Raw genomic sequence first — 17,062 nt, 5'->3', positions numbered from 1 at the left:
GGACCTGTGACTGTTCTGCTGAGGCTGGGCTCACAACACCCCCATTTTATTAAATTGAATAACAATTGGTTTATTATTCCCCATGGGGAATTAATGTCCCTGCAGCTGCATGCACAAAGCAGAGACTAGCCCAGGGTGGCATATTAAATATTAAAAGAATTTTTCCACAAAACATCACAGATACAAAAAAGAGGGCATTCCATTTATAAAGAGCTCAGCAAACCAAAAAATAAGAAAAAAGAAAATAAGTGTAATTCCTTTCGCAGTATATAGATGCATATAATTGATTTTAGCCTAGACTATGTGGAACACAAAAGACTTGAGGTTTTATCAATAACGTAACTTACACACTCACAAGTACATAGAGAAAATAGTGCCATGGGCTATATGCATGTGAAGAGATCTGCTGTTTAATTCCCAATAACTGGCAAAGAAGACTGAAATGATAGCGAAACATTGTAGGACTGCAGAGAAACGTGTGCCAGAAACAAAATGTTTATATTATAAAGTCATAAAAAGCAAGCAGACATGTTGTCTTCATGCAAATTAGCACGAAGGAATGTTTACCCTAACAATTTACACCCAGCCCTTTAGATTCAGAGTTGTATAAACACAATATCAGAGCTACCAGTAATAGTTAATTGAGATTTGTAGAATATCAGCACATGTAGTAATCCCCATTAACACTGACAAACTACTGATAACTGGTGAATACTGGTGAATTCTTGGAGAACAGAAAAGCATACTACTTTTTAGCATTTCTGTGTATAATTATGTAATGAATGTTTCGTTGTGTGCCCTGAGCCCTGATAGGCAGCTTTACACATAACTTTCTTTGAAGATTTCTGCTATTACTGTGATATCTGCAAACCCGAGATAATGTTTAGATTACATTTCCACATCTATGTTCCTATCTATGCGCAAACTTTCCTTGGGACTATTATCATCCTCTGCACCTTCATATAAACGCAAGGATGTTTTGTTTGCCCCCATGTGGTCGTCAAGGGTAGGAGTCCCTGTAATCCAAAGAGGGGAACAGCATGAAAGACTGCCAACTAGCGGGTGAGTTAAAATATTGCAAGGGAGAGAGTGGACTGGATGATTTAGTGGGATGGTGAGGGGGGTATATTTTCAAAGGGGGTGATTTTTGACATTTTTCCCACCAGTGGGATGGCATCTATGTGCATCCCATGACGCCCTGAGTCCTGTTGACACACCTGTCTTACACTTTGAAATTATATACTTGTCCTGGCTCTCAGGGTGACGATGCACAGGCACCTTTTCAGCAATGTTGCAGGCCAATCTTACTCTGGCACAATGGGAAACATTTTTTTTTTATTTGAGAAACGTTGGTAGTAGTGACCTTTCACAATCATCTACATTCAGAGGAACTGCTCCTTCTCTCACCTGGTTGGCAATTGCCCTGTAACATTGCCCAAAAAAGTTACCTTGTGTACCATCACCTTTAAATTAGATTTACTACTTAGTTTTCTTACACCAAAGTGAAGAAATGTGGCGTTTGATGTCCCTAAAGTTAAGAGGAGCACTAACAGCTACCTATCTTCATCTTTGCTATGTGTGCATATGTGTGCACCTCTCAGACTTGGAATGAGGATTCAGTTATGTTCTATGTTTGTATTACAAAAACTACTAGTCAAAGCCAAAATAGGCAGACATTATAAATTGAAACTATTCAGTGAAATATTTCTGTTATTATTCCATTCGAAGTATAGCACACCTTTCAAAGGAGACAAACACCGGAGACTAAACATTTCATGTTCTAGAAAGAATACAGTAGTTACATAAGATACTGTATGAGTTAAGACTTACCACTCATACTTAGACTTAGAAGCAGAAGTGGAAGAAATTATTTAAAACAAAGAAAAAAACGCATGCAAATTTAAACTATGCTGTTCTTATAAAAGACTCATTATAATAATGACTCATTATTGCAATGTTGTTTTACTTCCAGTTGTAGTGTGAGTAGTTAGGGCCACATGCAGGGATTACCAAAGTATTTCAGGTAAAGATACGTTTATAACATCACTGTTATGTAATAACAAGTTCATGCATATATACAACATGATTTTTACAGTATGTTCTTTACAAAGCTCTTCGGTGACTGACTTTGGAAAAGGCTGTAAAAATATTGGTGGCCAACCAATATCTCAGCAGGGTTTAGCTCTCTGCATGCTTTTAGCAGCACTACCGCACACCAGCAGTCAGCTGCTCTTAAAGCTTTGGATATCTGCCTCACTAATCTTGGAAAGCTCTAGATCTCAGGCCTTGGGAGTGAAGCAGAATCATAACTATGCATGTCTAATGTTATTTCAAGCACGTAATAGAGCCGAAAATCCCCCCCATAAAACCTAATGAATGAACTTCAAAGTCTCAATCTGAGTACAATGTGTACTTCTATAAATTATGACATTTTCATGGACACTTTCAACTACAGATCCTGAAGTTCCTTGTAATATGAAATTGGATCATTTCATTAACCATCTGTATAAGTATATAGGTTTGCACCCATTTTGAAACATCAGTACTGTTTATAGTCTAAAAGAATGAAAGAAGTAGATGGAATGTGGGAAATAGGGATATTTAGATAAAAAATTTGCATCTCGTAGTTTTCCCCAGACAGCTTTTTACTTTAGCCTGGTAACTGCCGTATTTCAGTAGAGCTCCACTCTGCAGCTACCACAAGCACAAGGTTCTTGTTATTAGCTCAAACAGAGTCAAACATTCTACTGAGAGAAAGGAGCATGACATTGTTTTCAGATTTCTGTCTACAACTTAACAGACCTCCATCTGCCAGCTTCCAAAATAATAAAATCACCCCTTGGCGCCAGCGCCCACGCCCGGTCCCGCGCCTCTCTCCAGAACTACAACTGAGAATGTTTGAGAAAGCTTTATAAAAACTCAGTACTTTTTAGCTTGAGTCCATTTTTAAAATCAAACAACATTCGGGGTAACTATGGAAATGCAATTAAGGAAAATGAAACCATCATCATTATTGTTTGCACGTTACTGAGAACAATGCATTGTTGTCATTAAGCCTGGCATGCCAAGCTTCTTATTGCGGATGAGGCCCCATTGTAGTACGTAAATAGATTTGTGGAAATTATTTCTCGGTGTTAGTAGTTATTCCCAGCAACAATATGGTACGTACTGATTACATAATTTGCATATTGATACATTTAATGCCACAACTACAGCATTCTCTTTAGAAAATAATCCCCAGATAAATGAAATTGCTAGTGACGACACCACAATAGTACCCTAATGTTAATCAGAAAAATGTAAATGTGAGATATCGGTTGAGGCTATTCATATAATTAAAATAATTTTGAACCTATACAGAAAAATACTAGATCAACATAAACACACTGAGACCTCTAGTTAGATAGATAGAAAGAAATTTCTGTATAACAACTAAGAAGGTCCTAAAATTCATGATGCCAGAACCATATTATAACTGTAATATAAACGTAGTAAATTTCTCAAGAATTCATGTAACGAAACCTAAGCCATAGCAGATGTGTGCAGTGTTCTGGTTGCACTGTGTCAATATGCATTACACCCAAATATTTTATTACTGGTACCACAGAAACATTTATTGCAAAATTACTGACATCAGACATTTGGGGTTTGCATTTTAAAACACAGCATAAGCTATATAAAACATACAAAAATAAAATAAATAAAAAACAACCCGGTTTTAGGCCAAAATATCAGTTCTTTACACAAACAGTATAATAAAATTGATTTGAACTTGTTACTTTGAAGCTGAAATTGTTAATGATTTGTCACTTAGGGAAACCTGCATAAAAATCCTAAATGGGTTTAAAGCGCAACACTTCTCATAGAATAATGTTAGAAAATTAGCGTAAAGAAATTAGTTGACCTGGAATTAGAAGATTAGCATAGACATGTTCATGCTGAATTTTCTAACAGTGATATTTTCATTCCTAGAATATGAAAAAAAATCAAAAACAAGCAGTCACACTATCACAGAAACACAGGCTCTTTCATAATATATTGTGAGCTCATAGTATTATAAGCAAAAATATAGCATGTAATAATGAATGTGGGAAACACACTTTGGAAGATTATTCTTAAGAAATGCACCCCTTGCTAGGCACTGCAATGATATATGTAGTTTTTTATTAAAGGTGGAATCTCTCTGGGCAGTTTTGCTGCACTGTATCAGTTGTTATTTCTTCTTCAGAGTCTGCTGAGAAGAAGCGGTAGTGTTAAGATTGTAGCTGTGCACAGCTAAACTACCAGCATGATCCTGTGTGAAACTTAGGATCAAATAAGAGGTGGATCCTCAGCAGGGCCTCCTGAACCATGACTGGGAAGAGAAGCATCTTTTTCACGAGCGCCACCCATGTAAATGCTGGAGGAGACGCATCACTCACCATGACGGATGTCCTTCATGTCCAGGTGAAGGCTAGACATCAGAATGCCCACCGCTTGAGAACGCTTATTATTCAGTAATTTCACCACCTGGAAAATAATAGGAAGCAGCAACAATCAGGTCACGATCTTCTAATTCTCATTTAATACATGTTTGATTTTGGCTCACATGTTTGAATAAAGATTTGTTCAAAGACTCCAAGTCTTTTATAATATAATTAACAAATAAATGAATGAACGACTGAATGAACAAACAAATAACTAAAGACTGATAGAAGACTATATATACTTGTCCTAAGGGTCATAAAATACATTTAAAATGTAGTGGTAAGAAAGTGATATTATTATTATTATTATCATTATTATTATTATTATTATTATTATTATAATTATTATTATTATTATTATTATTGTTGTTGTTGTTGTTATGTACAAGATGTCTCATTTCCCATTTCACAAAATGCAAAAGAGAGTCTTCTACTAGAATTCGTATTTGAGAAATACAGTAATAATGAGATACAACATTTCTTTATATTCACATATATTCTATATATATATATAAATATATATTCTTTATATTTGTATAACTATGTAAAATTAACATCACATATTTTTTTTTACGAATCATTAAATTTTAACTCAATGTTCTAGGAACGGTCCGTCATCTGATTATGCTGTTGTTCCACAGCCACTGCTGATATCTAGCTTCGCAGTCCGGGGACGACACCACAGGAGTCTTACTGAATTCAAACTGGGTCCTCTGATCTTATTTTTGCCTGTGGTTCCCATATTTGTAATATGCTTTGTTGTAACACTTAGCTTTAGGTTGTATATAGTCAGACCACCCAAGCCAACCAAGACTGCCGTTCCTTGACATAAATATTTTCATATCACTTTCTCATCCCTCTTGGCCACCCTTCATTGGCTACCAGTGGAAGTCTGGGTTATGAAGAAAACCGTGCTATTCAGCTGCCAATAGCACAGCTGGAATCACATCTGGCTGCCAATAAAAAGGCTTGTTTTTGAGTAGGTATGCTTAAAAAAAAAACCATAAACCTTTAAATCTTAGTGTAGCTTGAAAATATCAAAGAAAGCCCTTAGGTGCAATTACAGAATGCGTCCCCTGTTTTTCCATATTTTTGCGATGTTGTGAAAAAAAATGTCATTTAGGAGAATAACTTTTAGGATGTGTTCAGATCGATCCTTATTCCTCCTTAGGATCTACTGAATCTACAGTACTGTCGGCTTTGAATGGTAATAAATATAATTGTACTGTTTGAATTCAAAGAATTCTACAGGAAAGAAAATGTCGGACGAAGGTTTTTTGCACTTGCCTGAAATAGCAGTGAATTACAATAATTCTTTGAAATATTCACATAGAAGACAGAACAGATCAGAGCGACTGATCAAAAATGAAATAAAAGAGAACCCCGAAAGGTGAAAGGTTTTCCTTATAAATTACACGGTCCCACAAACTACAAAATAATTACGAAACGAAACTAAGACGAAATTTGCACAGCTCACATAGATAACATATTTTAGGATGATTGTTCAGATTAAAGGCCATATGTGTAAAAAAAACACATTAAAATACACAATGCAGGGAACGCATCAAAACTTGCCAGAAATAAAAAATATGTTTCTTGTTGACCGACAGTAAATCTGAAATCACGTTATGTCTGTTTTCAGGTCTGTATAAATTTGGCAGTATCCTGTTCCCTAAACACAAAAAACAGTGTTATCTTGACATTTCCACGATTTTATATACATTTCGGCACAGTGGGTGAAGACCCTACAGCATAGATGGAAAAACCAGTGACATTTGTACTCCCATCACTCACAGTTCTTATAAAGTATTTTGGACGATATAATGAAATATGTATTAACGTAAAAAAGGTGCCACTGGATTTTTTTTATTTGGGATATTTTGTACCGATCTGTGCAGAGGTACTGTGCTCTCATTCTAAAGCTGCTTAAGAACTTCATAAAATGAAATCTTCTCTTTGAACCATATAAATAATCTTGTCGCTTTATTTTCAATCAAGGCTGCAAACTTTCTTTGCTCCTGGTTCCAGGTTAATGGGGATGCAAAAACAGTCCCTTTAGATAAACGATACATAACTAATAAATTATTACGAAGAGGGTGCATTTCCTAAGGAAAAACTACAGTATGTGCAATGTGTTCATCCTAAAATATAAATGAATAGCAGCAACAAACGTAAAGGATATATTTGTAGTACGAGTATATAGATAAATTAGCTGCCCGATGCTCCATATACTGCCTCATGAACTTTGAAATGCATAAACGCAGAGAATTCTTAAAACTTCGAAAAACTTGACACAGATTAGTAATGTTTATATCTAGCTTACAGTTTGTTACCCTGTTCCTTTCATCACTACCATCTTCCTGAGATACACAAGATCAGCATGACGTACTGCTTTGACAGTTCAGTCATTACAGGCCACACCAGCCACATGCTTCCCCCCTTGAATACGTGCCAAACCGCAGTTCACCCACTGCATGAGAGACTCCTCGCTTTATTACTCCCAGCAGAAACAAGGCTAAAACCCATTCCGCGTATCACAGCCTTTTGTGATGCACAATGGATGGGTAGAAGCAAACAAACTCAGGATGGAAACGTAAAATGATAAATGTATACTGCCATCGGGGTGGCAGAATGGGACGTCAGCACAGCTGAAGAAAAATCGAAGAGACATAATTGTTTCCAAGCTTGGAATGTTTATAGTTTCCATTAGAAAGCTATATTAACCTCAGAGGCATTCCATATGCTGCTGTCAGGCCGGGTAATTGTCATTTTCCTTTTACATATCATTCAGCATATGTCATCTACTGAGTCTAAAAAAAATAGACTTATTTTGGAAGACATTTTTGAATATATTCCTTCATCTTCCACTCGTTTATTCTGGTCAGAGTCACTGGGGACCTAGGACCTGTCCCAGCCCGCATGGGGCACAGTGCAAGAGACACTCTGCATGGCCTGCCAGTTCACCGCAGGACACACATGCAATTAGAGCTAATTTGATAATAACGAAGCACAAACAACAATCAGCAGCATGTTAATATCTTGTGCTATTCTATATGGTAAAACTGGTAAAATGATTTTGTACGTTGAACGAAACAAAACGATTGAAAGGCTATGGATAATACAATGGCTTACCTGTTTAGATTTTGATTTAGTGATCGTATCTGACAGTGGCTTTTTCTTTTCTTTCACAGCAGATTTTGAAAATAGATCGACAAATTCATCAAAGTCCACTGATGGCTCCTCTATATTCTCCCACACCAATGATCCATTCGATTGTCTTTGAAAATAATAAGATAAACAGCCAACATCAATGCAAAATTGTGCGTGCAAATACAATACGAATCAATTATAGGGTAATGGATAAAATACTGATAAATTGCATTGCATAACACCTTAATGACATATTCATTAGGTATATCTAATATATAAAATGTTTATAAATCATCAATTTCATTTATTGTACCAGTTTAATGTACTAATGTAAAAACTGTACATATCAAACATTTAGAAATATTGTTTCAAACAGCTAAATACATTGTCTCCATTTGTCATATAATTGTACAATTCTCCTTATATTTGGAATTTGCAATAAGTTATTATACGACTAAGGCCATTATAACTGTACTAAAGAAAATTTAACCCCAGAAAGCATGGTGGAATGACATATTAAAATATTAGATAAAAATATGCCATGAACCTACCTTTTAGCATGCAGTTGTATCCTGCTCCAGTATAAGGGTTTCATGGGACGTGGTGGTTCAATCACTGCTTTTTCTTGTGCCAGTCCAGGGACACAGTCCTTTGGCAAAGGAGGTGGAAGAGAACCAAGGCCACCATGATCTGGTTGAAGTGGTGGTGGTTGTTTCATGCCAGGAAGTGGCGGTGGGGGTGGAGGTCCTACACCAGGAAGTGGCGGTGGGGGTGGAGGTCCTACACCAGGAAGTGGCGGTGGAGGTGGAGGTCCTACACCAGGAAGTGGAGGTGGAGGTCCTACACCAGGAAGTGGCGGTGGGGGTGGAGGTCCTACACCAGGAAGTGGAGGTGGAGGTCCTACACCAGGAAGTGAGTTTGAGAGTAGAGGTCCTACACCAGGAAGTGGGGGTGGAGGTCCCACTCCAGGAAGTGAGTTTGAGAGTAGAGGTCCTACACCAGGAAGTGGTGGTGGGGGTGGAGGTCCCACTCCAGGAAGTGAGTTTGAGAGTAGAGGTCCCACACCAGGAAGTGGGGGTGGGGGTGGAGGTCCCACATCAGGAAGTGGTGGTGGGGGTGGAGGTCCCACTCCAGAAAGTGAGTTTGAGAGTAGAGGTCCCACATCAGGAAGTGGCGGTGGGGGTGGAGATCCCATTACAGCAAATAGTGGCAGGGGTTGGAGTTCCATTCCAGATAGTGGTACATGAGGTGGAGATGAGGGTTGAAGGTCTGCTTCAGGTAGTGGTGGTGGGGGTGAAGAGCCACTTCCAGGAGGTGAGGGGGGATCTGTGACAGAAACGACAGGTGATGACAGAGGTCCCATGCCAGTCAGTGGAGGTGGCAGTGGAAGGCCTGAGCCTGGTAGGGGAGGGGGTGAGGGAGAGTGAGGTCCATGGCCCAGGAGTGCTATAGGAGGAGATGAGGGCATAAATACTTCTGGCAAAGGAGGTTGAGGAGGAGGTAGTGGTTGTGATTTGACGACAGGAGGTAGTGGCAAAGGTGTCAGTGGCTGAACCCCAGTTTGCTTCTCCCTGCATCTACAGACAAATCCTTGCCCTGACTGGAGAGGTGAGTAATCCTGTGGAGGAGTGACCAGTGACAGGGAGGAGGACACGTCAACTAATGCAGACGTTCTGAATTTAAAGCTATCTACTTCTGGTGATGTCTGCACTGATTTGCCCTCAGAGCTCCTGTCCTCAGTCAGTTGAACTGCATCAGAGACATCATTCAATTTTGTTGCATTATTAACAAACTCTTTGCACTGAGAGTCATTGTTTCTTTCTAGCTCGGCTATTTTGGTCCTCAGGTTCTTAATAGTCTTCAGTAGCTGCTGAATCACACTCGCATGCTCTTCTTTCATTATAAAGATTTTCTCCTATGGACAGAAAGGAAGAAAGAAAATACAAATTGTTGTCTTAGGCTTCACAGCATCTGCAATATCTAATAATTAATATTTGCCTGAAGTTAATATCATTGCCATAATATATCAGCCACCAAAGTAATAAAATCCAATGAAGTCATGAGTGTTTCGTTCAGCACAAAATCATTGCAGTGTAAATGAATGAAAAACTGAGTTGATGGTTAAGTAGTTCAAAGCTATGTTTCTAAGTTAGGGTTCTTGGAGAGAAGTCTAGACCTGTAGGACTAATCCCAGGCTCCTTGCGTGAAAACCAAAATCCCTCTAAATGCTATGCTAAAAAAACTATGCATCTAAAGCTTTAAAACAACCATACCATGAAAGTAGAAGCGAAAGTTAAAGCTAAATACAAGAAGTGAGCCAATGTGTCCAATTAAATAAATAAAATACAATATTTTAAATACTGTAACTTGTTATGGCACTGCCACCTACTGGCAGATTAATAAACATTTCTCTTTGGTACAAGTGCAGACTGTATGAATTGATTTATCCTCCCATGATACGATGATGGTAACAGCAGCATGGTAAATTAAATCTTTTATTTATTGAGCAGATGCTTTTGTTCAAAGTTACACGCATGTAAAAGAAAAGTCAGTGATATTGGCCAAACAATGACGTCACACCAGCAACCTTCTGATCACACAATAACACCCAGAGTTACACACTGCTTCTTTCCCAGAATGATAGAGGAAATCTGTTCGTAAGCAGAGCCAATACTGCCTTCAACCCAGAAACCTGAACTGGGCAACAGTGAAAAATACGGCCATCATTTTTTACATTTTATTTTAGCGTTTCTCTTTTTAGCTACAGAGGCAGAATTTTAGAAATCCTTTCTTTTTTCGTTAAGCAGTGCAATGTTGTTTCATGAAATTATAACTAATATTTTTATATTTGACTAATATCTCATCCAGGGTGTAGCCCAGCCTTTTGCCAGCGAGAGGCTTCAGGACCATTTACAACTCTGAGCAGGACAAGCGTGTGGAAGATGGGTGACTGCATAGAGTTACATATTGGCTTATAATCCGAAATGGATAATTCCAACGATAAAGAGGCTTTTAAGAGTTAAAATCACCCTCTATTTAAAAGTAAGATGCAGCAGATTGTATGAGAGCACTAAGGCATTTCTTTTGAAATTTTAAAGCCAAGAAAGGGAAGATACAGTAGATAAATAATTTCAACAAGAACCTAGAAAATGCCATACATGCACACTCCCCATTCATAGTACATCATGGTTGTAATCTTTGCCTGCTACCATTAGAATTATTGTTCTTGCTCTCCATGAAAACAAGTTTGGCTGTGAAGGGCAGCCACCTGCTGCAGCACCCAGGGAGGTGGGGGTTAAGGGCCTTGATCAGGGACCCACAGACGTGCAAAAGCTAGACGTCAACCGACAGCTTTCTGACCACAGACACAGATGCACGTCTCGCCACACATCAGACCTGCAGCTCATGTTTCACATCATCCTGCAGCCTCCCCGTTCCAGACGGCATCACCTCATGGCCTACAAAAGAAAACATAAAAGCAAGAACAACAAAATCATTTATTAAACAATAAGTTTAACATTTAAACAAAAAAAATTTCCATTGACACAAATTGAAGTTATACCAACTGAAAAAAGATTCAGAGACAAACTCTGCACTTAGGGACTACAGTCATTTTCAACTCCGAAGTTTATATTATTTACTTTATTAGTTTGTATTTTGCATTCCATTGTGTACGGTTTTACTTGTCATGAGTCCAAATATTAATAGAAAAAACAACTGAAACAGAAAATCTTTATCATTAAGGCAATTCAGGTGCCAGTAATTAAAAGAACTTTAAAATAGACTCTGATTTGTTGTGCTGTGTTAACCCACATATGAAACGGTTTTTCCCCCACAAAATACGTCGGGAAAAGTATTGTCGTCTGGTATTCGGGGTCTAGACAAGAAAAAGGTAATAGGTGGTGCCAGGCACTACGTTTTGTAATGATTTGCCGTAATATAGATTTACCGTAAGATTTCTTACGTGAGCGCGAGAGTCTGAAAGTGTAAGTGTCACGCCAGATGCGTGAGAGTTGCCGCGTGTGTCCCTGAGTGTCATCTTAATTGCTGGCTTGCCTGGCTGTGCCACCGCTAATACTGAACTGATAGTGGCTGTTAATAAAGACGATAACATTTATTTTAAAAGAGCTGTCATATCATTTATTAATATGGCTCTTTTTCAGCTATAGGGCTGCCGCATCGAAAAAATTCTGCGCCCTCAAGCATCGTGTAGTTTGTAATCAGATTAATCTCCCCCACTGCCCAAAAAATGATACTTTTTTAATGCCTGTTGTTTAATACACTTAATCTGATTGGCTGTGGTTGCTGGTTAGCTTACTATATGTCTTGTCAGATTATTTTTCTTTATAATGGTAAGATTTGGTGTTCCAAAAATTGAAGTAGATAGCAGTATAGCGTTAACGTTCTGACTGAACCTTAATCACCTTAATCACTTATTGTATCCATACACCAAAAAGGTTTTTCTTCTTTTAAGGAAATGGTAAATTTATCACTTCATTTAAAGTCAACTTAAAACTCCACAGCAGATGGTTTGCTACAGATGCCCACATACCTGTTTTGGGGGGCTTCCCTGCTAGCCCCCTCCTTGGTCCTTCTCCTGTAGATGGGGAACATAGACCCTGAATGCGTCCTTCAGGGGGCTCACAGCAGAGGGAAGGCTGGCTAACAGCTGCCCAGCGGTACAACTGGTCTTTCTATAATGAAATAAAGGGGGACTAATCTTTTAATATTTATAAGCAACATAAATATACCAGTGCAGCATGATGCATTTTTAAAGAGCCTACCATTCAATAAAGACTAGCACACAAAATAGAACATGAATTCATTTTCCCATTTGCTCATCCTCCGCAGGATCACAGACAGAGTATAGCTTATCCCTGGCTGCACAGTGCATAGTACAACTTGGACAGGATTTCAGTGTATCACTGGAAATTCACATTGAGGGAAATTTGAAATCACCAGTTCACCTAAACTATATTTCTTTTGGACTGGAAAACTGTTCAGGGTGTTCCCCTGCCTTGTGCCCCGAAGTGCCGGGCAAAGCCGGCCCAAACCTTTTCGGTGCCCCAAGCACAATCTGATTATCCTAGTTGTCATTTGTCACCTTCCTTCCAAGTGTGACAGGCTGATCAGATATGGGGCCCCCTGGTGGCCACTGGGTCCTAAGCAGCCATTTAGTCACACAGCCACTTATGCCATGAGCCAGCCATGCTGCTGTTACAGGCTGCTCTTGTCACCCAGTCCAAGGCTACTCATTTTTCAAGCAGCACGTATTATGATTTTCATAATGTTTTATACTTTGGTTCTTAATTCTGTTACATGGCAGTATGAAAAAAATGCACGCAACATGTGTATCACTGCCGGTTAGGGCTCTGTTCCCCTGGTCAGGAGATCATCAGTACAGATCCTACGGTCAGCAGCGTGATGTCACCACTGGGCCCTTGAGCGAGGCTTTTAACTCCAATGACCAGCTGGTCCTTGCAATCTACATCAGTCCCCTCTAAAGCACTAAAATCAATGACATTGACTGAAGGTAGCACAGTACCAAGAAGCTTACACCTATTTCCTCTGTCTCAGCTTTGACAGTCCATAACAGCTTCACACTGAGCACTGAGCTGCATCTGAATCCGTCTTACATTGAACTTGGGCTTGATGGAGGAGTTGGTGCCTTCTCCATTCTCGTCACAGAGGTCAGTGAAGGGCAGCAGGAGTCCCTTAGCTAGGAGCTGTGAGCAGAAATCCTCTGCTTCCTCAGTTGGATCATCTCCACTGACTGTAAAGAACTTCTCCAGCAGGGTGTAGCCTAAGAGACACAGAGAACTAGAGTGTGTAATTTCGTGCACAATCCACAATCATCTAACAACACTACATTTACTGTAAAATATCAATTATACAATATGAAAAAACTGTATACTGTCTTATTAAGATATAATTCTTTGTATATGTAGTTACTGATACATTTATGGTATATAGTTCATATTTAGCTCATACATCACCAATAACAGGGTGATGGAGTGACTCAGGCGGCAACAATATAGACTCAGACTTCCATGGGTTTAATTCCCACCCCTTGTTCGACTCTTTAAGTCTCTGACCATGTGAGAGTGATATGAGTGTGTGCCCTTAGTTTGTTATCATGTGCAATGTGGTGGAGTACCAGACCACCAAGGGTGTGTCTTGCTTTGTGCATTCAGGGATTGCCTCCCGAGTTGCCACAACCATATTCTGGATAAGCAGTGTGCATAAATACTTTGGGAAAAGCAAGTCTCACACACAGATAGCACAGACGTAGTACTTAAAACTGGAGGTGTGAGGTAATTGTACTACAACACTTTGCTGTCACCTTTCTGTCCCTAATTTGGTTCCATTTAGGATCCAATATAACCTAAGAAGAATGCGACTTGGAAAAAGCACATTATTATTGTGTTCCATTGTTAGTACTCTGCAGATGAGGTCCACAGCTACAGTAGGCATCGAGTATTTACCACGTACGTTCAATTTCAAAACCAACAAATGAACAAAAAACAAACAAACAAAATAAAGATACTCCTGCATGGTTTGATTTGTGATGTTTTAAAGATGTGTGATGTTTTCATTTGCTTTTTATCTGCTTTAAAAATATACATTAATACATATTCATTTACCAAAAGGGTTAAATGTCTTCATCTTAAACGCAAATATTACAGACAGACAGATGAAGCTTATTGGTGAATTTTTGCGAAACCAAAATATTACTTGTAGGAATGGGGAATTTTATTGGGTATATTTCTTAAACTTTAGGAATTTACTTACCAGAGAAGACATGATGAAAACTGCAAGGGGAGGAGTGCACACAGGGTGAATTTTCTCCAAGTAGCTGGCTTCCTTGTCGGGGCCTGCCCTCAGACTTTCCATAGCTTGGGTAGTCAGCGAAGTCAGCTTTCCTTGGTTGGTTCTTGTTCAGCTTCTCAGTCCAGTCTATGGAGTAACCAATTAGGCCAGCTATGCTGCAAGACCTTCGCGTCTTGGCCCTTTGCTTCTCTGTCTGCTGGTAGAGCTCCACCTGCTGGTTAGTTATGGGACTGTGGAATGAAGAAGGTGCAGCTGACTGATTTAATGAGGTCAGTTGCCTAGTTGTGGTCTTTACATAGGACAGGTGAATGGGAGGATATGTCTTGATAGATGACACGGACACAAATGGTAAAGAAGACCTCTTCTGATAATTCCGCATGGGTCCACTACAGATAAATTGTCTGCTTCCTCTCCTATTTGCTGAATCATCCAGGCCCGTATTGTTGATAGATTCCATTGATTCTGAAATAATTTCGTTATCATTCTCTGATGGCTCTTCCAGACGTTCAGAAGACGTTTTGAGATTGTTTTCACTGACTGTTGTGGTAATTCTATTTTTAGATCCACTGTCAATCTGTACCATTGGGAGCTGACAGTTCAACAGTTCATGTTCCTCTGTCCCGGAGCCAAAATTAAGTTTAATATCTGATTTGTTCAACTTCTGATTTAGGTCTTCTTCAGGGCTAATTGATTTGTATTCCTGACTGGTGTTGGCCAGTGAATGATTGGTATCCTTTGCTGGGTATTCCTCTTGGCTAAAGTTCTCCTCCAGCACTAACAGCTGCTCAGTTACTTGGAGTTCAGTTTGGGGCAGGGGTTTGTCTTCAGTTGCTGAGTTAATGTCCCCTTGCTGTGGCGGAATCACCTGCTGGACGTTTGACAGCAAATTCTCTGGCTCAGCAGCTGAGTGGAAACTGTTGATATCAGTCTCGGAGCCAGAACTTGCTATCTGCTCATCCCGGGTCTCCAGAGCTGACTTGCGGCTCTCGGCGGTGGAGTGAAAATGCTCCTCTTCTGCATCTGACAGTCCCAGTTCATCTGCAGAAACGCCGATGTTAGGTGTTTCTGTCTTGATTGTCAGATTTTTATCATGGCCAGCTCGGGTGTATAGAGTATCTTCCTTTGATGCCCCTGAGGGATCTTTAGCCTTGGCCCGACTCTTACCTTTGTGGATGCTTGAAAACACCGAGGGCTTAGAATCCGGCTTGGCTTTCTCATTCTTCTTCTGTGATTTCCTGCTCTGAGATGCTTTTTTTGCCCTTTCTGTATCCTCGCCCTCCGCTCCTCTATCATTGCCATCAGTCCTGCGATCTGTGTCTCCTGTGGATCTTTTCCACTTCCCATTCTGGCTCCCCATGTTTTTCAGCAGAAGCACTCCCTTAGCGATGAGCTCATGCTGCTCGACGGCACTGTGCGCTCTGGCCCTGAGCGCAACCCCGCTCCGCAACCCAGGCTTTCCGGTGCTTTCTGGTGATGAGACAGCTGCTGATGCAAAAGTAGTGGACAGCGCCTCTGGCTCTGCTCTGTCTGCCAGCTCGGCCGCACTGCATAATGTGGTACTGGCAGAGCGTCGTGCTGGGACTCGCTCCAGGCAGACTTCCTGCTTCTCGGTTGATTCTTCCCACTGATGCTGGGTCTCGCCTGGGCCTGCCAGACGGTAATATCTCCCATCTTTGAAAGTGCTTCGGAAAAAGCTCTCTTTCAGTAAAGGGAGTTGGATTTCTTTGGTCTGAATGGTGTGCATTTTGAGCATCTGAGTATCGAGTTATTAAAGGAGCTGAAAGTGAGACAGAATGAGATATTGGAATATTTTGAAAGTAGCAAAACATAAAATTTTGTGAATAAGAAACTTTGAATAATATTTAACAACAGAATGTGTAAACGGAATAAAGAAGAAGTATCCATGCATTATAACAGAGAATCAGATACAGAATATATGAACATATTTATGGAGATATTTTGATAAGGAAGCATTTTTTTACTTGTATTTATACAATTGTGACGTCACACAGGAAAACTGTTCCTAAACATGGTTAATCAGCCCCAAGGTACAGTAATCGCCCCCATGTTTTTGTTAGACTCTCACGTCCCCCTGGGGTTTATACACAAGCGCTGTGCTTCAAAGCAAGCCAGGAAAAATCATGCCTGTTGTGTGCTATAAAAAAATAAAGTTAGCCAAGATTATGAAGATTAATAATATTAATTAAATCAATTATTAAACTTATTATAATCTCCTTATCTTATTAACGTAAAAATATTACAAAGTGACTTTGTTTAAATATCGACATGGAAAAATATGTATGATGCATGAATTATTTATTTATTTATTTTACCTAGGAATGAAAAGGGAGAGAAATTTCCTGGAAAATTTGGGTGTGGCAGTGATGTGGAATGAATGTGGAACCCAGAATAAATATACACAACGTTCGCAAGAGGCCGGCTATAAGACAACTATACCTGGCTATAGGACAAGTACAGTATAACTGGCTATAAGACAACTATAACTGGCTATAGGACAACTATAACTGGCTATAAGACAACTATAACTGGCTATAAGACAACTATAACTGGCTATAGAACAACTATAACTGGCTATAAGACAAGTACAGTATAAC

The 17,062-nt window shown here is 39.5% G+C and overlaps 1 protein-coding gene across 1 annotated transcript in view; it reads right to left on the bottom strand.

The window, feature by feature from the left end:
* Positions 1-16,564, bottom strand: part of LOC125739392 (formin-2-like) — a 35,488-nt gene extending 18,924 nt beyond the window's left edge. The window contains exons 1-7 of the mRNA XM_049009448.1: positions 14,409-16,564; positions 13,253-13,419; positions 12,169-12,310; positions 11,013-11,074; positions 8,168-9,531; positions 7,599-7,743; positions 4,422-4,509 (exon numbers count right to left, since the gene is read on the bottom strand). Of these exons, the coding sequence (XP_048865405.1) occupies positions 4,422-4,509; positions 7,599-7,743; positions 8,168-9,531; positions 11,013-11,074; positions 12,169-12,310; positions 13,253-13,419; positions 14,409-16,200 (3,760 nt within the window). The 5' untranslated portion in view covers positions 16,201-16,564. The remainder of the gene's footprint in view (positions 1-4,421; positions 4,510-7,598; positions 7,744-8,167; positions 9,532-11,012; positions 11,075-12,168; positions 12,311-13,252; positions 13,420-14,408) is intronic.
* Between the last annotated feature and the right edge of the window lie 498 nt (positions 16,565-17,062).

The sequence above is a fragment of the Brienomyrus brachyistius genome, chromosome 3, assembly GCF_023856365.1.
Source record: "Brienomyrus brachyistius isolate T26 chromosome 3, BBRACH_0.4, whole genome shotgun sequence".
NCBI classification, from domain to species: domain Eukaryota; kingdom Metazoa; phylum Chordata; class Actinopteri; order Osteoglossiformes; family Mormyridae; genus Brienomyrus; species Brienomyrus brachyistius.
The sequence above is the reverse complement of the archived record's forward strand: the minus strand, read 5'-3'. Positions and strand labels throughout refer to the sequence as shown.